The sequence below is a fragment of the Lotus japonicus genome, chromosome 1, assembly GCF_012489685.1.
Source record: "Lotus japonicus ecotype B-129 chromosome 1, LjGifu_v1.2".
NCBI lineage: Eukaryota > Viridiplantae > Streptophyta > Magnoliopsida > Fabales > Fabaceae > Lotus > Lotus japonicus.
In genome coordinates, this window is record NC_080041.1 from 115,467,335 (window position 1) to 115,489,734 (window position 22,400).

At 35.9% G+C, this 22,400-nt stretch overlaps 1 protein-coding gene across 8 annotated transcripts; it reads right to left on the reverse strand.

The window, feature by feature from the left end:
* Positions 1–9,742: 9,742 nt before the first annotated feature.
* LOC130729572 (deoxyhypusine synthase) lies at positions 9,743–20,663 on the reverse strand. 8 transcript variants are annotated; one of them, XM_057581363.1, is made up of 13 exons: positions 20,197–20,663; positions 19,885–20,013; positions 19,514–19,600; positions 19,190–19,295; positions 18,867–19,102; positions 17,380–17,526; positions 16,652–17,170; positions 15,826–16,044; positions 15,452–15,538; positions 15,128–15,233; positions 14,805–15,040; positions 13,253–13,335; positions 9,743–10,115 (listed from the first exon to the last, which is right to left on the reverse strand). In XM_057581363.1, exons 1-12 carry the CDS (start codon positions 20,593–20,595, stop codon positions 13,258–13,260), a joined length of 2,349 nt encoding a protein of 782 aa, XP_057437346.1. In that variant the 5' UTR covers positions 20,596–20,663; the 3' UTR covers positions 9,743–10,115; positions 13,253–13,257. The 8 variants fall into 8 exon arrangements, 7 of the variants coding, with proteins under 7 accessions (XP_057437346.1, XP_057437345.1, XP_057437344.1 ...); XM_057581362.1 differs by lacking the exon at positions 9,743–10,115 and adding an exon at positions 12,238–12,864; XM_057581361.1 differs by lacking the exon at positions 9,743–10,115 and adding an exon at positions 12,238–12,894.
* Between the last annotated feature and the right edge of the window lie 1,737 nt (positions 20,664–22,400).

Here is a 22,400-nt window from a genome sequence, read left to right on the forward strand (position 1 = left end):
CATTTCTAGAGAGAGAATTGAAAGGAAAGGAAAAGACAAATGCAATAAATGGGGCTACATGGTGAAAAAGAATGAATATGACACAACCATTATAATAATACTGAAGACTGTGTAACAACATATAGAGCCAAGATTAACTGTGATTATATGCCCCACTTACTGCTCTATATTCTTGAATTTATGTTGCTAGTTGATTTATTTTTGGTAGTTGAATGCAAAATGGGTTCTCCATCACCTTAAGCAACTGTTTGCTATGTATTAATAACTCATTAAATGGAGAAGTTCTTTATAATAAATGGAGGAGAAGTCTTAGCTCAACTTTTATGCATGTTGCCCTGGGATTGAAATAAATAGCATATTCTCTCTCCTAACATTTTGTAATGATAATAAAATAAAGTACACTTAAGACAGGTTTAAAATGATTGTAAATGAAAATATTGAGAGGCTAAGAGTAAGAGAAGACTTGCAGTCACATTCAAATTAAGTAGACTACGAGAAGACATATGAATAAGTGAGATAAAAATTTCTACTGTATATGATGAAAAGAATGTAGTTTTGTGAAAAGTAGATTGGATGGGTAAGGAGTAGTTTGAAATCTGCAATTGTATCAGTTATGATCAACGGGAGTCCCTCATGTGAAATCGGCATGGTGACCCTCTTGCCCCTTTATGTGCACATGCCTTTGAATACCAAGAATCAAATGCATGTGCATACTAGGTGTGCAATCTAAATATATAACTAAATGTTAAATGCACATGATCATGAAATTAAATGAGAGATGAGTGGTTTAGTAAAACTCCTTGTACTCAGATTGGGTGCAAACTTGAAAGCACTAAGACATGGTCAGTTGGATCCTCTAACTTAGATTAATTCATGTAAAATCACTTAGTCCTTGCAAAAACGAGCACACAAATTTAGACACCACAACATAAGTCAAATAATTCAATGAGCCACTATGACTCAAAATCCTATGCATCAAATCATCAATTCATAACTAGTGAACTTAATTCTCATTATATCCACTAGTTGATTCATTCTAAGCCAGGTTCATAGAATTCCGAACCTCATATCATGTTATAGTTGATCAGGCCACAACAGGCAATCCGCACAAGAACAAATCAATTGAATTAAATATAGGAGCATAACAGAAAAAATGCATACTAAAACAATGCTCAAAGCAATACCCGGCTGGCTTAACTAATAGAAGCGAAAGCACAATCCCCGGCAATGACGCAATTTTGATGAAAGGATATTTGATGAAACAATGTTTCCTCTACTAAAACTACTATCAAATCTCTTTCAAGACTCAATATTAGTATAGTATCGGATTTTGTCGTCTTCACAAGGATTGTGTTGCTACGTACTTGTTTCACTAGCAAGACATTGTTTGAACAGTTTAAATATGATATGTGTTTTATTTAAATTTAAATAAAGGAAAACGATAAATAAAGCGATAAAAGAAGTTCATAGAGGCAAACAAGAAGAAAGCGTATTTGGAAAATGAGTTCACTTCATTTACAACTTAACCTCAACCAATATACTCTTATAAAATGAAATTAACATTTAAGATGCCGATAAGAGCTATGCACCTACTAATTTCTTAGCTAAGTGAATCTACCAATTAAGAACCTAGTCTTAATTCATTAAGCCCTAGTGATCATAAAATGAGCATTATAACACATACCTACTCGATGAGACATTCTCAAGCTCTGTTCCTAACCCAAGAAATGCATGTCCTAGTGGATAGAATCTCTGACTATCACTCAAGAAATCTCAATAGTTCCTAACTAGATAATCCTATCCTAGATAGGTGAGTATCCCGATTTGTCACTCGGTTTAGACCTCATTCTCAACTCATGATATTCATACCTAAAGGTTAATGTCTCTTATTGTCACCTAGAAAACCTCAACCCAACCTAAGACAATCCTTTTTTAAAATGACTGATGCATGCAAGGGTGGTTCCTCTCATTAACTAAATTCAAATTAACTTCTCAATTGTCATGCAAATCTTAAAAATCATCACATAGTCGATTGATACATAAACGCGCAAAGAGAATTATTAAACCTAAGACATAGGTGTTTTTCCACTATTTATGAACTAAGCACACATCAATTCATATAAATTTCTCAATCTATTTATGAATTAATATAAACCTTTAAAATAATCAGCCGACCAATAGAAGCATTAAGCATAGAGAGAAACACCAATAATACAAGTTCACAAATTATAATTGCTTAAGGATGTATCAAATAAGAGTAAAATCAAGGTAAATCATCACAAATACTAAAATACAGTCAAAAGACGACAAAAAGTGGTAAAGAGGAATGTGGAACCCAAGATAGAACAGAGCCATGAACGTCGGGAGAAGTTGTCACCTTCTTCCATGGCCCTGACACTGGCCCTCAAGGGCTAGCCTTCCTTCCCACCAAGAAATTGCCTCTACGAGTCTCTGAAGAAGAGAAAGATGAAAAGATCCTAAAAAAATAGGTTAAAAACGGATTTTATAGTGATTTTTCGTAATCTGTGTGTTTTTGTCTTTTCTAGTGCAACAAATGATCTGGTGCAATCACGCGCACCGTAAAACAGTGCACCGTAATATTTTAGTATTTGTGATGATGTTCCTTGATTTTACTCTTATTTGATACATATTTATGCTATTATAATTTGCGAATTTGCATTATTTGGTGTTTCTCTCAATGTTTAATGCTTCAATTGGTCGATTGATGATTTCAAGAGTTTATATTAATTCATAAATAGATTGAGAAATTGATATGAGTTAATGTATGCTTAGTTCATAAAAAGGAAAAAAACACATATGTTAAGTTTAATAATTCTCTTTGCGCGTTCATGTATCTATCGACTATGTGATGATTTTTAGAATTTGCATGACAATTGAGAAGTTGGTGTGAGTTTAGTTAATGAGAGGAACCACCCTTGCATCAATCATCTTAAGAAAGGACGGTTAAGGTTTACTAGGAGACAATAGGAGACATTAACCCTTAGATAATAGTGACAAGTCGGGATACTCACATAGGATAGGATTTCTTGAGTGACAGTCATGCAACTTTTATGATCACTAGGGTTTAAGGAATTAAGGCTGAGTTCTTAATTGGTAGATTCACTTAGCTAAGCAATTGACAGGTAATAGCTCTTATCGGCATCTTAAATGTTAATTTCATGTTATAAGAGTATATTGGTTGAGAATAAGTTGTAAATTAAGTGAACTCATTTAGTCAAAAGACCACAAAAAGTGATAAAAAGAAAAGTGAAACCTGGGATAGAACAGAGTCATGAACGTTCGGAGAAGTTGTCACCTTTCTCCATGGCTCTGACATCAGCACTCAAGGGTCTTGCCTCCCTCTCCACCAAGAAATTGCCTACAAGAGTCTCCCAAGATGGTTTATTAGGTTTAGAAGAAGAGCAAAGATGAAAAGATACTCAAAAAATAGGTCAAAAACAGATTTTATAGTGATTTTTCGTAATATGTGCGTTTTTGTTTTTTCCGGTGCAGAAGATGATCTGGTGCAGTCAGGCGCACCGTTTTCATAAAACGGTGCACCCTCACGTGTCTGGTGCATCTGGTCAGTGGGGAGGCTACAGAGCGCGCTCCGATGCGCAGGTACAGGGTAAGATGGAGGACGCGCGGCACACTGGATTATACCCCGATTGCTGCTACGAGTTTTTTTTTTTTTTGAAAGTTAAAAAGAGATATTATTGAATGATAAAAGAACATAGGAACAATCCTCCCGTGGAATAGATGAACATAACCAACAAAACCAAGCAAAACAAATTAGAGAGAGTGTCTCATTAAAACCTTACTAGACAAAACACCCGGTGGAGGAAAAAGAGTACACTACTCCCTAATGCCCAAAAATACAAGATGCCCCAAACCACAATAGCATTTGAATTTGCAAATCAAATTTTCACCCCCCAAATGAAAAAACATGACTAGCAACCCACACAAAAGCAGCCACGCCTAAACAATGTCATTTCCCCAATCTACCAGAAAGAAGGAATGGAAATCATGTCACCAACAAACCAGAAGTACCCCTAATCCTTCCAGAAAGCTCACTTAACCATCAACAACGAGCCCCTTCCCCTTAAATCACCTGCAGCAAAACCTGAACCCAGTCCAACATCCACCCTACCTGCAACCACTAAACCAAACAACGACATCTCCCGATCACACCCCATCTTAGCCAAAGAGTCTACTTGCTCATTAGCCTCCCAGTAGAATCAATCAAATGCAAGTCCTTCACCCAACCTCCGGCAAACGACGAAACAACTTCCACCATCACCTAATTCGACCCGAGTTCCTTACAAAACTGCAATGCTGTGCAAATCGCCTTAACCTATTGAAAACGATGGCTTGCAATTTGATTTGCCAATTCGCGCACTACTATTTCCTCAGGACAATCAAATATCATGTCAGCACGCATACTATTAATATATGCACGTCGCGCTCTTGTCTGAATACCTTCCGGACTATTCCAATCCGCTGGCACCACATGTAACTCATCCTTCATATCTCTCTTTTCCTGTACAAACCCACTCTTCCGAGGTCTTCCTGGCGGACGTTTAGGTTTGGCCTCCAAAACTGGCAATTTCTCCTTGCGCGGGCGACCTCTCTTCTTCCTAGGAGCCACTTCAAAAGCATTTGGCTTGCGATGTAGCTTAATTGCTGGCACCAAAGATACGTCTAGGGCCAAAGCTTGGACTGCATCAACCTCAAAGTCACTTACTCCAGAATCACTTATTTGGCTATCTGGTTCCAAAGATAAAATCTTTGCTTGTGCTAATGTGTGACACACCTCATTTTTTTTTCTTCTGATTTTCTCTCTCCTCTCAAATCTTCTCTAAAAAAATAAAAATAAAATAAAATAAAATAAAATAAGTAGAAGATAAAAATAAGATAACAACTTAAAATAAATTTTAATACATTTTAAAAAGAAAAAAAAAACTTAAAATAAATTTATCTAATCTTAAATTAAAGTAAATAAATCATAATAATAATTAAATAGAAGATAAAACTAACCACAATGGATGACACAAGTGGTGAATGTGCATTTCCTTAAGGTATTTCATCTAGGATCCTGGCTCGGGTTCGATCCCCTCTGAGGTAAAAAATAATACATTTGTGGTCAATGACATCACTTTCGTATCCCGAGCCAGACTAGTCACGTGGGACCCCTTTCCCCGTGGAGACGGGTGGTCAAAGGACCAAAAAATAGAAGATAAAACTAATTCAAATCCTAATAAAATCTAGAAAAATAATATAAAATGTAGAAAAATACTAAAATTAAATAAATACATTAAAATGCATGAAATAAGTCTAAAGTGTCCTAAAATAACTAAAATATCCTAAAAATTATACTAAACTACATGCAAATAAACTAGGAAAATAGCCTTAAATCTCGAGTCATCACACGCGCACCGTAAAACAGTGCACCCGCGTGTTCTTGTGTTTCACTTCCAGAGATCTGCCACGTGTCCCAATCTTAGCGCAGGGGCATGGTAAGCAAATGGACGCGCGACACACTGGATAAAAACTCTATCATATACGAATTTCTTTTTCCTTTTTTTCTTCTTCTGATTTTCTCTTTCTTTTCAAATCTTCTCCTCAAATAACAATAAAATAAAATAAATAGAATATAAAAATAAGATAACAACTTAAAATAAACTTATCTAATCCTAAATTAAAGTAAATAAATTCTAATAATATCTATTAAAATATAAAATATAGAAAAATATTAAAACCAAATAAAAATATTAAAATGCATGAAATAAATTTAAAGTGTCATAAAATGAATGAAATATCCTAAAACTTATACTAAACTACATGCAAATAAACTAGAAAATAAGTCTTAAATTGGGTCATCAGCAGCGGATAAGTCATCAAAGAGTTTGTGTGAACTTATTTTTATTTATCCAATGAATAGTATTTATAAAAATAAAAAATATAAGGACCCTCTTAATGATTGGGATCAAAACCCTAAATGATTGGAAACAATAGAAATTAAAATATAAATTAATCTTAAACAAAGTTGAGAGATATCACAAAACAGTAGTTAGACTGTATTGTCCCATAAGTGTACGTACATACCTCAAACTGAGTTCATATTTTTTGTCAAAACATTGAATACAATAATATAATAATACATGTCATCAACATTCCCATTGTACCTATGTACTATGCAAAACGTGAAGCCATATATTAGCTAACCACCGCATCCAGAACAATTGAAAATCAAACAAACATGCCATGTCAAATATGGCAGAGGAATAAAGAACAATCTCAGCTATTTTATCAGATAGAAGCTAGCTAGCTAGGCACATTCTCTGATCAGGTTCTTTCTTCACCTTCGCGATTACTTCATTTTGTAGGGCACACATTTAAGGATTCATTTTTATTTGGCTAAAAAGCATTTTTGGCCCCTGATGTTTTAAGTTTGTGCACATTCTGCCCCTATCTATTTTTGTCGATGTTTCCACCCCTCATGTTTTCAAACAGTGCACCGTCTACCCCTCCGTGAGGGGTAGACGGTGCACTGTTTGAAAACATGAGGGGTAGACGATGCACTGTTTGAAAACATGAGGGGTAGAAACATCGACAAAAATAGAGTAGGAGCAGAATTTGCACAAACTTGAAACATCAGGGGCCAAAAATGCTTTTTAGCCTTTTTATTTTTATAAAGAGATGCTGTGATATGTCAAATAAAAACTCTGTCCTACTAACTCATATTGTACATGTATACTGTTATCCTAATAATTGAGTTGAATTCGAGAACCTCTTAAAGAAAGCTTTACTGTTTTGCTTCTATTATTGATGATCACTTCCTCAATGTACTCAGGGACAAACATTGCTGCATAGTAAACTCTTAAGTTTTGCAATCAGTGATAGAAATAGTTCAGACTATTCGCTGGGGTGCTTATGGCCTAAGCTACATCAAATTTAGGTCAAACCATACCAATTTAATACATAAACAAGCTTTCAGTTTTTCAAAAGCTTATTCATTTAAATAAATCAGATACAAGTCATTTAAAAGCCTTTTAAGTTCAGCACAGTGTTTTAAAAACCGGACCGGCCGGTTCGATCAGTTGGACCGAGAACCGGTCATCTCGCGGTCCGAAACACTGTTAAAACCAGACTACTTTGAAACCGGTAAAAAACCGGTCAGAACCGGAGCTGTGCGGTTTAACCGGTTAGTACAATTTTGTGCTATTATGCAGCTGTCTTCCCTTGGTTTCCGCGCTCTAACTGTTGTACTACTCCCTCCGTTTCAGAAAGTTTGTAGTTTAAGGTTGTGACACAAAGAGTAAGAAAACAATTATTGATAGTATAATTTGACTAAATTGCCCTTATTATTTAATTTTACTAGTATGATGTGTAACTATTAAATTATACTTAGATAAAGAAGAATGTAATTAATAGAGAAGAGTTGTGGTTGGTTAATATGAAAGGTCATAAGTGAGAGAAAATGTATTAAATGAGGGCACTTGTTTGAGACGGATAATTTACCACTTGTTTGTGCTTGGTCTAATTTCTCTTCTCAGTTGTCGTACTTAGCTTCTATTGTGTAGGATTGTGTAGCTTTGGCTTCTAGTTTTAATTCTTTTAGTTTACGTTATGTTCATCGCGGTTGTAATATGCTCGTTGACTTTATGGCTAAATATGCCCTTTCGGGTCAACGTTTTGTTTGGATAGCGGACGCTCCTCCGGGTATCGAAGGGCTCCTATCCATGGATGTAGCTTCCATTTGATTTAATGAAATTTGGTTTATGTCAATAAAAATTAATATTTATTTTTAAATTTATTTAATTACTATCGGTTGGACTCCGGTTTAACCCTGGTTGAACCTTTAAACCTTAAAGCAGTGCCTTCACCAGTTTATTGACCGGTCCGGTTTTCTAAACATTGGTTCAGCATGTCAACCTATTTAAATAAATACAATTAATATAAATTTATAATATTATAATATATATTTATTGACTTATAAGTATATCCAAAGGGCTGTCTGAATCACCCAAAATAAATATTAGATTAAATTGTGCCCTGGTCTTAGATAGACCAGTGATATTTAAGATAAGTGGGCTATGAATTTCATAATGTATTTATTTATTTATAAATAATTCTAGGGTAGGTAAACTCATTCTCATGGATGATTTAGACAACCCTACATGACAATAAGTCGATAAGAAATCACATATTTAAATATCTTTATAATATATTTAAATATCTTTATAATTTTAAATAAGTTTTAAGCTCTTAAGAAGCACAACGCAACTCTACCTATTTTCTATCAATCTATAATTTTGTTGACCTATCTATGTATACACAAGTTTTAGTACATTTTCTAGCCTACGCACATAGGCTTTTGTTTAGAGTAAAGTACACTCACCCCCCTTGAGGTTTGTTAGAATTACACTCCACCCCATTCTTATCTAAAATCTACATCCTACCCCATTTTATATAGAGGAAAGTTTAGTGACGAAAAATATTCTTCATTAATAATTAGTTATTATTTAAATTGTTAATCAATAATTTCAAAAAAAAAAAATCAATATAATCCAATAAATTTAAAAATGAAAACATCACAATCCTCCTCATTCTCTCAATCACGTTTTTCCTCCGTAAATTCACAATGCAAATTATGCAATAACACACCTGCCCGATTTACAAACCATATCTCGAGCATAGTGAAACATGCTTGTGTTTTCATATTTGGTAATAATTCAATTTTAATCAAAATAATCTCTTTATACCTCCAATTTTCAAAATTGGGTTGTAGGCCAAAAAAGCAACACAAATGGGTGAAGAAAATAGAGAAACAAAATTATGAAAATATGAAGTGGATCTGAGGTTATTAGAGCCCAACGAGGCGGTGGAGCATCGTTTTTAACAAAATCCAACAATATCTTAGACCAACAGAGCGTTCGCTCACAACTTAAAGGGGTGAAATTCACAAGAAGTAGTTGAACAAGTGGCTTTAGGGATGTGCGATTCACGTTCTGGGGTTCAGGTCGCAATAAAACTTTGAGGCATGGTGGTGCCATGGGGTTTCACATTGTGGGACAGTGAAGCCGTGTTAAAGGGAGTAAAGGCTTGGTGGTGGCCGTTTGTGGTGAGAAATATGATTTGAAGATAGATTGGACGTGGACTTAACAGACAGAGTGGATGGTTTTTTTAAATTTAATTCAGTAAAATTATTTTCATAAATTAATGTATGAGAGTGTATATGCATTAAATTTATTTAAATTTTTACTAATTAGTAATTAGTTTTTAGTAGTGACGAATTTGTTTTCGTCACTAAATTTTGCCTTTATAAAAAATGGGGTGGAGTGTAGATTTTTAAAAAGAATGGGGTGGAGTGTCATTCTTGCAAATCTTGAGGGGGGTGAGTGTATTTTACTCTTTTGTTTATTTAAATATTTTAGTAAGGAGCAAGCTTTTAAATATGCCATTAAGCCGCAACAAACTTTAAATAGGCCAGAAACCTGGGGAAAAAATCCTATTAGAGATATTAGGTCAGACTTAAGTCTCAAATTTGTTTGGGAGACCAGGCCTAGTTACAACACGAGACCAAAGTGCTTTTTTTATATTTAAAGCGCAAATTCTTGCTTGTGTGATCAAAACTGCAATCTCCTTCATAAAAATGTTTCCTTCATCCCAATAATGAAGTTTTTGAGATAGTTAGTTAAATATTCAAGGCGCTCAAATTCAATAAAGAAGCCGAACAAAGTGCAAGGTGAAACAGTACAAAATGTTATTTATACTATTAGCAAGAAAGGGCCGAAGAGATCTCAGACATTGAAAAGGGGTCTCAGCAAGGCTCAGTAGCTTGACATATCAATAATGACACACCAAGCTAGGGGCTCCTGTTACGATCGGCTCTTAAGCCAGAAGACTTGAGGGTGTTGCAGACGATCCACAAGGGTTTGTTCTTAAGCAGACACCACAAGAGCTTCTTGCACGTCCTGGTTTAGGAAAGGATTACCAGTTCAACTAGCAAAGTGTCATAGCAACCTCATAAAGGTTGAGATGAAACACTTAAAGTATGATGGAACCAAGCCATACATGCGCTCGGAAGCTCCACTTAAGGACTTCCCTTACACCTGCAATGACACTGAACTTAGATATCAACCTTATAAGTATAGATACTATCGTTCATTACATAACATGTTATTCATTCTTAGTATTTCTTGAATTCTTCTAAGACTCATGGATTCTCTCTTTGCTCAAACACTGTCTTGGAATATACTTCCTCTACAGTCGAGGCCAGCGTCACCATATTCTCAGGCAAACTAAGGCTGAGCACCACCACAGAATTCTAGGAGACTGATTAGTCTAGATTTATTACGAGAAGTACCAAGAGGTACTCCAACTCCTCTTGTAAGAAATAGTGGGATCATAACATACAATAACTCCTTAAACACTAAACATGGCTCGTACGTCGATCACCACTGTGAAGGGAAATTAAGGGTCTAATTATTTTTGCACACAACTGAGACAAGGGCTAACCCTAATAAAATCCAACAAAATTGTTAAATCAATCCGCTCATCCATAAAAACTACACCGTTTCGATGTATCCAAATTGACTAGACAATCAACCAAAACACTTTCATAGCATTTGTTTCGCATACTTTTTTGGTGTGTTATTGTTTTAGCAATTTCAAATCGGGTAGGTCCATTATGGTCGGTAAAACACTTCCTACTAAACATTTAATGTAGTTGCATCCATAGAAGCTCGAACCTGAGACCTATGTTTATACTAGAGTAATCTTAAGTCAATTGATCTACACGCTTGGTAGTGAGCACATATTTTGCTGATCGGGCAATGAGGTTTGATGTAAACTACTCAAACTCTTTCTAGTAGTTAATCTTAATAAATTTTTAGAGTGGAAGGAGGGGATTATTTTATGAAAAATGTGTTATTATATGATAACATAAGAATGAATCATAACCATAAATCTTATTATGGATAGTCAAGATTAAAACTATTTAATGGTCACATGACCACTTAAAAATGTCATGTGACATTTTAAAAAAATCACATGATTTCATATTTTAATCTTGATCATTCGTGATTGAATCCAACGATCATAATTTATTTTTATTTTATATAAGAACGCATTTCTCATAAGATACATGTATGTAAATCATAAGTTATCATAAGTAAATTATAATTAACCGTATTAAAACATGTGCATCTTCTTGGGTGTAATTATTTTATTTGTATAAAGAATCAATTTGGAATTTCGGAAACAAAATCCATCTTCTCGGCCTAAAACTGTTTTACTTACTAGAACCACAGGGGTAGTGTGGTAGTTGTTTACTTGTTCTTCTCAACCCATAAATCAAGAGGTTGGGAATTCATACATCACCGTAAGAAAGTGAAATATATTTTGCGGTTAATTATTCTCAGCATCGTACAAACACCAACAATAAGAGAATTTGTTACTACCGGTGATTAATATCGAAGGTGAACCTAATATGCACCAATTTTAGGTGGTGTAATTTTACACCACCTACTTTGACTGGGTATAGCAGGTCAACACATTATTTATTTAAAGAAAAAATATCATTAAAAATTTGTTATGTATTAAATTTCTTTTAAGAAAAGATGTGTTGACCTATTATAGCAGGTTAAAAAAAGTGGTCTAAAATTAGACCACTTTAAAAGTGGTCCACATTAGGGGTCACCTAATATCGAAGTTAAAAAAATTATTAGAGCACAACTAATAAAGAACAAATTTCAATGTGCAGAATGGTTGGTTGATGTGCTTGCAAGTGTCGTAGTCCTCACTCCTCATCTATATTATATATGGTCATCGACTCATTGGTCATGGCCATTTGATAGTGTATTTTATTTCAAAATTTATGAAAGTTATAAAAGTGCCCCATATTTTATTTCCCCCATTTTCTGTTCGGGTGGGTTTTGAAACGATGTCTAACGACTTGACTCTGCCGAAAGGCCAGAAAGGTACCAAGATTAATTATCCTATCACAAGGTGAAGAAATTGTCTAATTATAGAGATTAGGTGATTCTTTCATAAAAAAAAAAAGATTGGGTGATGGGTGTGTTAGCTGACTCACTTGAACTACTTAAATATATAGTAATCATTGTTTGTCTTTGGTATTATTTAATTTTGAATCCACGTCTAAACCACATAATGCTTCTCAATTTATTTCTTTCTTATTATTGTATTTGGCTAGTTAAGCATGTGTGCATATGATTGTGGAATTAAAAGTACTATATAAATTATAAACTCATGAAAGTATATTTACATCATCAATTAAGCTACATGAATCTGCGTTTTTCGTAATCTCACAGATAAATACTTAAGAAATAGGGATACATAGAGATGACACTTGCTCGGCGCGAGGGCTAGGAGTTGTGGAGAAGAAGGAGAAAAAAAGAAAATCAGAAAAATGAGAAGGATAACATAGAAAAAGCATGAAAATAATCTAAACCAGCAGCACTTTCATAGGTGTGCAGAAGAAGGAGCCTAGGACGATGAAGAAGCTCCAACCGCTGGCAAATCTACTGAAAAATCTGCCAAAAGTCGCGTAGGTGTGGAAGAGAAGAAAGGTGAAGAGGAAGAAGAAACTAGAGGTTGAAACTTGGAAAGAGTGAATGGCAAGATGTTGTACGAAGAGTGTGAAAAGGAAGCTAGGTACACTTGGGCAGGATTCAATTTCACTAAGCCCTCAGTTTTTAACCTAATGTGTGTTAAGAAGGGGCAGAATTGGAATTCTGCGCGTCATACCTTTCCCTTCATCCATGGGGCTGCACCAGACGTGATTTTAATCGCAATCGTGCGTGCTACCACCGCTACAGCCTCCACCGTCACAGCCAACCGCTGCACCGCCATAGCGCGCTATTAACAAGCCTGGTTCAAACACGATTAAACCAATGAACTTTGAACCGGTAACTCGAACGGTTAAACGAACGGTCCGGTTTTAAAAACATTGCTAAAACTTCTCTCCAACATCAAATTCAGTTATCAGTTGGAAAAATATTAAAAGTACTAACATTAGGTTATTTGATAAATTTTTCTAGTCTTATTTGTTCTAGACATTACAATTATCCTCACCTCAAGACTAAGACAAACTACAACTCCAAAGAAAAATCATGACATCTATAATTCATGTATCCCAACATTCAATGATATAATTAAGAATTTCAGTAGTGAGCTGGTCCAAGATCCTGACACAATAAAATTAAAATGAAATTGACAGTAAACTTACATTTATCAATGGTGAGGTTTCACTCTTGAGGCAAACGTTTCAGCAACCAGCAGAGGGAATGCTATTGTTGCATCACAATGTACCTGGTTCAATGGAATAAAAAAAAATTAAGGGAAATAGGGATACAGTATTGCTGGGTGTTTGGTACCCCAGTACTATAACCTCGGTGCCAAAGTTGAGTTGTGAAAAAAATAAAAAATGGTTACTAGTTTTACAATAAATCTTTATCTTTAGAAGTCCATTAAATATAACCAGCAAGCAATGAGTATTGAAGAAATCGCCCTAGATATTCTACACAATGAAAAGATGGATACCAGAGCACTTCCCAATATTTCAACTAAAGGTCATATTACCCAAAACATTATTAACTACTGATAGAGTGTTAGTTAATTCATTCATATTTTTTTTGGGTTAACAAGTTAATTCATTGATATGTACTGATTGTAGTTGTAACTATTTCACTTTGTTAGTTAGTTTCTGACTCAGTTTCTGTATTCAGCTATATCCAGTTTGCATTCATATTGAATTACTACACTGGTCAATAGAAGAGATCATTGATTATCATTACTCTCAAGTCATCTCTCATTTTCGCAATATGATACCAAAGCATCGAGTCACGCTTCTGTGCTTTCTTCAACTTGCACATCCTTGCTGCAACTTCATCCTCCTTTAAGATTCCCGTTTTTTTTCTCTTCTCCTCGGCACTGTCTTTCTTCCATGGGAGACACTTCTAGCCACTTATATCTTCATCATTCTGATGGTCCAGGACTTGCACTAGTTTCACAACCTTTGCCAGGTCTGAATTACACGCAGGACTACAACTATAGCTCCCTCAGGGAAGAACAAAGTTGGGCCTGATCCTCAAATACAAGCAATAATATAGCCATACCTTGGATCTTCAAGGTAGTCTCCAAGGAGATCATTGCAAGAAGTATGTACTCAGAAAATGTTGTAGAAATTTGGCAAGACCTGGGGGAAAGGTTTAAACAAAAGAATGGATCCAGAGTATTCCAGCACTGCAAGGAACTCATGAGTCTTTCACGAGGATCAAATTAAGTCAGCCAGTACTTCACCTAATTGACGACCATTTGGAAAAATTGGCTTCTTTTGCTAAAGCCTTGCTTCTACCATTTGGAACATCTATTCCCCATCTTGAGGGTGGAGTATTACCCGATAAATTATATGTCAGTTACTATTAGTTAATTAGTTTCTATATGTCAGTTATTGTAGTTGTAACTATTCAATTTGTTAGAATCAGCTTCTGTATCCAGCATGTTGTACATGAACCACACTGATCAATAGAAGAGATCACTTATTCTCATTTCTCTAATTCATCTCTCATTCTCTCAATAAGTCATGCTGGCATTGCAAAATTGAAAAACAGATGAACCTTTCGCGTTTACAGGTATACCACTAAATGAAGATGTTACTGATATTCATGACTACATAATGTAAAAACTATTGATCCTTAAGCAAAAGCATTTCTGGCAAGGGTATTACATAATTCGGGAAAGAAGAAAGTCAGTTGTGAGAAAGTATACATGGGATGTACCTTAACAGTCTTAGCAGATCCGCGTATTTTCCCCCAAGAAACAGCCTCATCTGGACGAGCTCCAGAATCACTCCCATCAAATTCTTGTGCAGTATTAATAAAAACTGCATAGTCAGCACCATTCCGCATCATGTTGGCATTGCAAATATGATGTTTTGGAAGCCCACCTCCTAAAATAATCATGCCTGTCTTCCTAGGATTTGCATGTACAGCTTCACCATTCATGGCCCTAATATCTGTTGCATTGCCTATTATTTTAGCAAGGTTTCCAAGCTGTTTTAAATCATACACACAATAAAAAGTAGAAAGAAAGAAGAAAAAACCTTGCACTATGTCTACAATCAGACCAGGGCTGCGGAAGGAATGGAAGTACAGCATGTCCCCCAATGAGCCATCAGTTAAGCCTGGACAGAAAACTGGAATGTTGTTCTGGAAAATATCAAACAAAATGTTAATAATACTGTGTGCTTCCTTCAAATATCCAAATTATTCAGAAAATCAGCACAAATAACTAGGCTGCATTCCGTATATACACACCACGGGAAATGTAGACATTCAACAGTTTAATGATGAAAAAAGAGACTAAATAAGCGAAGTAGACAGAATATCTTGATTTACTGAAAATCTAAGCTAGGTCTCATTCTTGCCTTGTATGCCCAGTAAAGATAAGAGCTTTCATTTTTTATCTCCTTTCCCAATCGCGCTATTAACTTGGAGGGTGTCCATGTCACATTCTGCCATAAAATAAGATGATGAAGGGTCAAGGAAAAAGTTACTAGTGACAACTGAGAACAAACCTCCTGCATAGAAGGTTTGTCATTCTATGATACACAAATAAATCGTTCACAGAAACAGTAGCATTGAAAAAGGAAAACCGAAAGAAAAACAAAATATTTTTCAAGCAGATTAAATGTATTCTACAAAATTTAGCACTGCGGATGAATGTCATTCCAGGAATCCACAAATTCTGAACCATATCAGTTTTATAATGCACTGAATAGAGAAGTGTAAAATAGAATACCTCACTATTTTGTTCTATCAACATTTGATCAAAAATAGGAATAATCCAGTCCTCGAATTTGCAGTAGTTGTCATTAGGGACAAGTAAATTACCAATCCGATTCAATCCTTTTGAACGAAGAATGGCTCCAAGCAGAGAGAAATCTCCTTTAAATGTTGGTGCAAGGCACTTTATAAGATCTTCTTCAATGCCACCAGCCGTTGTAACAACCGCATCAACCTGGAGAACAAAAGCAAGAAATCAATGACATAACTACAATGAATTTATCAAATATTAAGAGAAAAACTTGCATTTGCAACTTTGTTTCAGAATGCCATTGCAGTTCAAATGCATATATCTCATAAAAGGAAGCTCGATCTAAAAGAGAATTTCTCTTCCTACACATGGTTCCTACAACTTTCCCACAACTAAAAGAGAGATTCGGATGGAAACGAGGGAAATGTGAAATAAGATGACTTCTAAAAAAGGGTTGTATAAAAATGAGTAGAAATAATATACAGAATTGGTTTTAGTTCCACCCCTTTAGATATTCATACCATCCTCTTCCGCACTTTCAATTTGCGGTAATTTGTGTTCCGCACTTATAAGTGTTGTGTGTAATTGGTTTCTGCACACATATAAGTGATTTGGGTTGCGAGAAAATGAAAAGGGGTGGCATTAAAACCAATTCCCAATAATATATACCCTGTAAAAAACATAGCAGTCTGTGCACAATTACAAAACAACTAGAATATGCATTTTGACCTCTTTCCCTGAAACAATGCTATACTTCACTAAAATCAAATCTTTGAAGCAAATTGGTATTAGGGTCTTAGACGAAACTCACCATGTGATGCTGAACAAGATACCGAACAGTATCTCTAAGACCAGAGGAGATGAGATTAGAAGTGAAACCCAAAAACACTTTACAAGTTACAGATTTTCGGTAATCCAAATCTTTCTCATGGTCATCATCAGTGCAATTCTCTGATATGGGTTCATCAGCAAGCCTCCAATCTAGCATTTGATTCACAACTTGGATGGCCTCGCCGAGATTCGAAGCTTGAAAGCCAGTGGTGAGCATGGAATTCAGAAGCTGACGGTAATTGACACCTTGGTTGAAATCATAGCCCTCAATCTGGACGCTCTTTCCTTCGAGGGTTTCTGATTCTTTGAAAACGGTGGCGTGAACTGATGCCATGACTGTGTTGTCATCTTGCTTCGTCGTCTCACCTTTTTCATCATCTGTAGAAGTTCCATCCGCTTTATACATTGTGTCATAACAGTTATTTTTGTCACTTTGCTCTTCAGCAATAGAGTCAGGAGCTAATTTAGAATCCTTATTTGTATCAGCTGCTTTGACAATCTATTTCAAAATAAATGGAAACAAAAGTAGGAATTAAGATGGAGCTTTCCAAGGAAATGGGCACACAATTAGTCACATGAATTCTCTGGAAATGCCATTAAAAATATGTTAAGTACATCATGTGTGTGTAATTTATTTATGATACTAGATTACTATAATATGCCATTGGTTTACTTGTTGGTAATCAAAGTTACTTATGCCTCTCAGACCTTTTCAGTTGGAGTATCATCAGTAGTCTCTTGTTCATGACTCAAATCTCCTTCTTCTAATTCAGTTGGAGTATCATCAGCAGTCTCTTGTGAGGCAAACGTTTCAGCAACCAGCAGAGGGAATGCTATTGTTGCATCACAATGTACCTGGTTCAATGGAATAAAAAAAAAACTTTTCAGGGAAACTGGGATACAGTATTGCTGGGTGTGTGGTACCCCAGTACTATAACCTCGGTGCCAAAGTTGAGTTGTGAAAAAAAAAAATGGTTACTAGTTTTACAGTAAATCTTTATCTTTAGAAGTCCATTAAATATAACCAGCAAGTAATGAGTATTGAAGAAATCTCCCTAGATATTCTACACATTGAAAAGATGGATACCAGAGCATTTCCCAATATTTCAACTAAAGGTCATATTACCCAAAACATTATTAACTACTGTTAGTTAATTCGTTGATATTTTTTTTTGTTAACAAGTTAATTCGTTGATATAATAGTTGTAACTATTTCACTTTGTTAGTTAGTTTCTGTATTCAGCTATATCCAGTTTGCATTCATGTTGAATTAATACACTGGTCAATAAAAGAGATCATTGATTATCATTACTCTCAAGTCATCACTCATTTTCGCAATATGATACCAAAGCATCGAGTCACGCTTCTGTGCTTTCTTCAACTTGCACATCCTTGCTGCAACTTCATCCTCCTTTAAGATTCCCGTTTTTTTTTTCTCTTCTCCTCGGCACTGTCTTTCTTCCAGGGGAGACACTTCTAGCCACTTATATCTTCATCATTCTGATGGTCCAGGACTTGCACTAGTTTCACAACCTTTGCCAGGTCCAAATTACACGCAGGACTACAACTATAGCTCCCTCAGGGAAGAACAAAGTTGGGCAAGACCTGGGGGAAATGTTTCAACAAAAGAATGGACCCCGAGTGTTCCAGCTCTGCAAGGAACTCATGAGTCTTTCACGAGGATCAAATGAAGTCAGCCAGTACTTCACGTAATTGAAGACCATTTGGAAAAATTGGCTTCTTTTGCTAAAGCCTTGCTTCTACCATTTGGAACATCTATTCCCCATCTTGAGGGTGGAGTATTACCTGATAAATTATAAGTCAGGTACTATTAGTTAATTACTTTCTATCCCAGTTATTGTAGTTGTAACTATTCAATTTGTTAGATTCAGCTTTCAGTATCCAGCATGTACTCATGTTGTATATGAACCACACTGATCAACAGAAGAGATCACTTATTCTCATATCTCTAATTCATCTCTCATTCTCTCAATAAGTCATGCTGGCATTGCAAAATTGAAAAACAGATGAACCTTTCGCGTTTACAGGTATACCAATAAATAAAGATGTTACTGATATGCATGGCTACATAATGTAAAAACTATTGATCCTTAAGCAAAAGAATTTGTGGCAAAGGTATTACATAATTCGGGAAAGAAGAAAATCAGTTGTGAGAAAGTATGCATGGGATGTACCTTTACAGTCTTAGCAGATCCTCGTATTTTCCCCCAAGAAACAGCCTCGTCTGGACGAGCTCCAGAATCACTCCCATCAAATTCTTGTGCAGTATTAATAAAAACTGCATAGTCAGCACCATTCCGCATCATGTTGGCATTGCAAATATGATGTTTTGGAAGCCCACCTCCTAAAATAATCATGCCTGTCTTCCTAGGATTTGCATGTACAGCTTCACCATTCATGGCCCTTATATCTGTTGCATTGCCTATTATTTTAGCAAGGTTTCCAAGCTGTTTTAAATCATACACACAATAAAAAGTAGAAAGAAAGAAGAAGAAACCTTGCACTATGTCTACAATCAGACCAGGGCTGCGGAAGGAATGGAAGTACAGCATGTCCCCCAATGAGCCATCAGTTAAGCCTGGACAGAAAACTGGAATGTTGTTCTGGAAAATATCAAACAAAATGTTAATAATACTGTGTGCTTCCTTCAAATATCCAAATTATTCAGAAAATCAGCACAAATAACTAGGCTGCATTCCGTATATACACACCACGGGAAATGTAGACATTCAACAGTTTAATGATGAAAAAAGAGACTAAATAAGCGAAGTAGACAGAATATCTTGATTTACTGAAAATCTAAGCTAGGTCTCATTCTTGCCTTGTATGCCCAGTAAAGATAAGAGCTTTCATTTTTTATCTCCTTTCCCAATCGCGCTATTAACTTGGAGGGTGTCCATGTCACATTCTGCCATAAAATAAGATGATGAAGGGTCAAGGAAAAAGTTACTAGTGACAACTGAGAACAAACCTCCTGCATAGAAGGTTTGTCATTCTATGGTACACAAATAAATCGTTCACAGAAACAGAGCATTGAAAAAGGAAATCCGAAAGAAAAACAAAATATTTTTCCAGCAGATTATGTATTCTATAAAATTTAGCACTGCCGATGAATGTCATTCCAGGAATCCACAAATTGTGAACCATATCAGTTTTATAATGCACTGAATAGAGAAGTGTAAAATAGAACACCTCACTATTTTGTTCTATCAACATTTGATCAAAAATAGGAATAATCCAGTCCTCGAATTTGCATGTCGGTGCAAGGCACTTTATAAGATCGTCTGCAATGCCACCGCCAGTTGTAACAACCACATCAACCTGCAGAACAAAAGCAAGAAATCAATGACATAACTACAATATTGTGTGCTTCCTTTTTAAAATGAAATCAATGATATTCTCTTTTCAAAATGTTAATAATATTGTGTGCTTCCTTCAACCTGCAGAACAAACGCAAGAAAGCATTCGCAAATTGGTATTAGGGTTTTAGAGGAAACTACTCACCATGTAATGCTGAACAAGATAGCGAACAGTATCTCTAACACCAGAGGAGATAAGATTCGAAGTGAAACCCAAAAACACTTTACAAGTGACAGATTTTCGGTAATCCAAATCTTTCTCATTATCATCAGTGCAATCCTCTGATACAGGTTCATCAGCAAGCCTCCAAGCTCGCATTTGATTAACAACTTCGATGGCATCGCCGAGATTCGAAGCTTGAAAGCCAGTGGTGACCATGGACTTCAGAAGCTGAGGGTAATTGACACCTTGGTTGAAATCATAGCCCTCAATCTGGAGAAACTTTCCATCAAGGGTTTCTGATTCCTTGAAAACGGTGGCGTGAACTGATGCCATGACTGTGTTATCATCATCTTGCTTCGTTGTCTCGGCCATTGTTACCATATGCGAAATTCGTGAGTACTGGTTTGGAGTATTTGTACTCTCCAAAACGGCGTAGAAAACGTTGAGAATTTTTTGGGAAGTGAGGCAACTTTTTACAATGGGCCAACGGCCCACGATGCAGAAAATATTAATGGAATCAGAATATGTAAGTTGACCAGAAAGAAAAAAAAAATATATATATATATATATATAATGTATCATATGAAAATGAAGCTTTTATGTGAGAGTGAGGAGTCTTTTTTTTTTTTGAAATTCCAACAAATATATAGAAATTAAGCCGGCCTAGAGGCCAAAATGTCAGATCGAACAAAAGCATCAAGACTAGGCGGCCCCTCCTCTATCCAAACCAAAAAAGAAGAGGCACTCAGGGCCAAAAAGTCAGCGGCACTATTGCCGGATCTACGAACAAAAGAAACATCCATATTGGAAAAAACTAATGAAAGCTTACGACAATTAGAAATAATCAGATCTAAATAAGAGGACCCCATGTTGCGACGACGCCACCACTGGAATAATTGCAAAGAATCTGTCTCAAAACACACAGTGCGAAATCCAAGATCAATAGCCATCCTCAGCGTCCATCGAAAACAAAGAGCCTCTGCCAAGCCAACGGATTGCATCAAGACCGGAGCCAATGTAGCTGCTGCCAAAACCTCTCCCTCCTCATCTCTCGCCACCAACCCAAAACCAGCTCGATTCCTCCGCACAGACGCATCAAAATTGACTTTGATCCAACCTGTGTGAGGACGTTGCCACGAAGATGCATCAGCCACCGCCGGGCTTGTAACGCCCCGAATTTCAAGGGTTACGGTAACAAGCTAATAAAATAAATATGCAATATTTTCCAAAAGAATGTATAAACACGAGTATATATATTTTTTTTCAAATGTATTTCCAAAACATGTCATGCAAACTCCCAACTACAAAACCTAACCAATAGAAACCACTCAACAAAAACTATTATGCAACGACATCATGAATCCGACATACTCCCTACGATCTCCACATCGGGGAACCACAGGAAAGCAATGCATCGGAACCTACCCGAAACCTCAAATATAAACTCCTAAAATCTTTATACAAGCTTAAACCAATAACGGTAAGCTCTCTAACCCAAGGCTCTAGCCTTAAACCCGACTCTACTCATCGAGTACTCCACTATCCTTCAAGTCCTCATCTCTATTTGCACCAAGGTTAAGCTCCTTCGAAGATTCTCCATCGCCTAATAGCGTTAAGTGCCCAAACAACAAGTAGCAAATAGAAAGGGTTAACTCCATGCAATTACCACGTAGAAAAGGGAAAAGCATGCTATTCAAATTTAAGTGCATATCATGGCACATAAACTAGCAACTTAATCTCAATATAGATGACAACATATATCTAACAAATGAAATCAAATCATATATCAACAACGCCAACAACATGGATTCAAATCAACTATTAACAACATAGATTTAATAAATTTAAATCAGATAACAATAACCTCAATGATATAACATCTATTCAGATATCAACTTAACAGCATATAACATCTCAGATATCCACAACCTCCACAGTATAGAATCAAATCATATGACAATAATGTCAACAGTATAACATCAAATCAAATAACAATAACCTCAACGATATAACATCAAATCAGATATCAACAACCTTGACAATATACCATCAAATCAGATAATAGTAAAACCAACACTAGGGGTTAATCAATGACGTCTCGTAAGACAGGACAATGATAGGACCACACCTCCTCATCGCCACTTATTGCGCCACACAGGGCAGGACAGTCACGTGGAACGAAAACC

Coding starts and splice junctions, on each gene's coding strand:
- LOC130729572 (XM_057581363.1), bottom strand. CDS start 20,595: ATGGTAACAATGGCCGAGACAACGAAGCAAGATGATGATAACACAGTC. Junction 19,601..19,884: donor TGATAGAACAAAATAGTGAG/GTGTTCTATTTT, acceptor ATTTTATGGCAG/AATGTGACATGGACACCCTC. Junction 17,527..18,866: donor GATCTGCTAAGACTGTAAAG/GTACATCCCATG, acceptor CCATTGAACCAG/GTACATTGTGATGCAACAAT.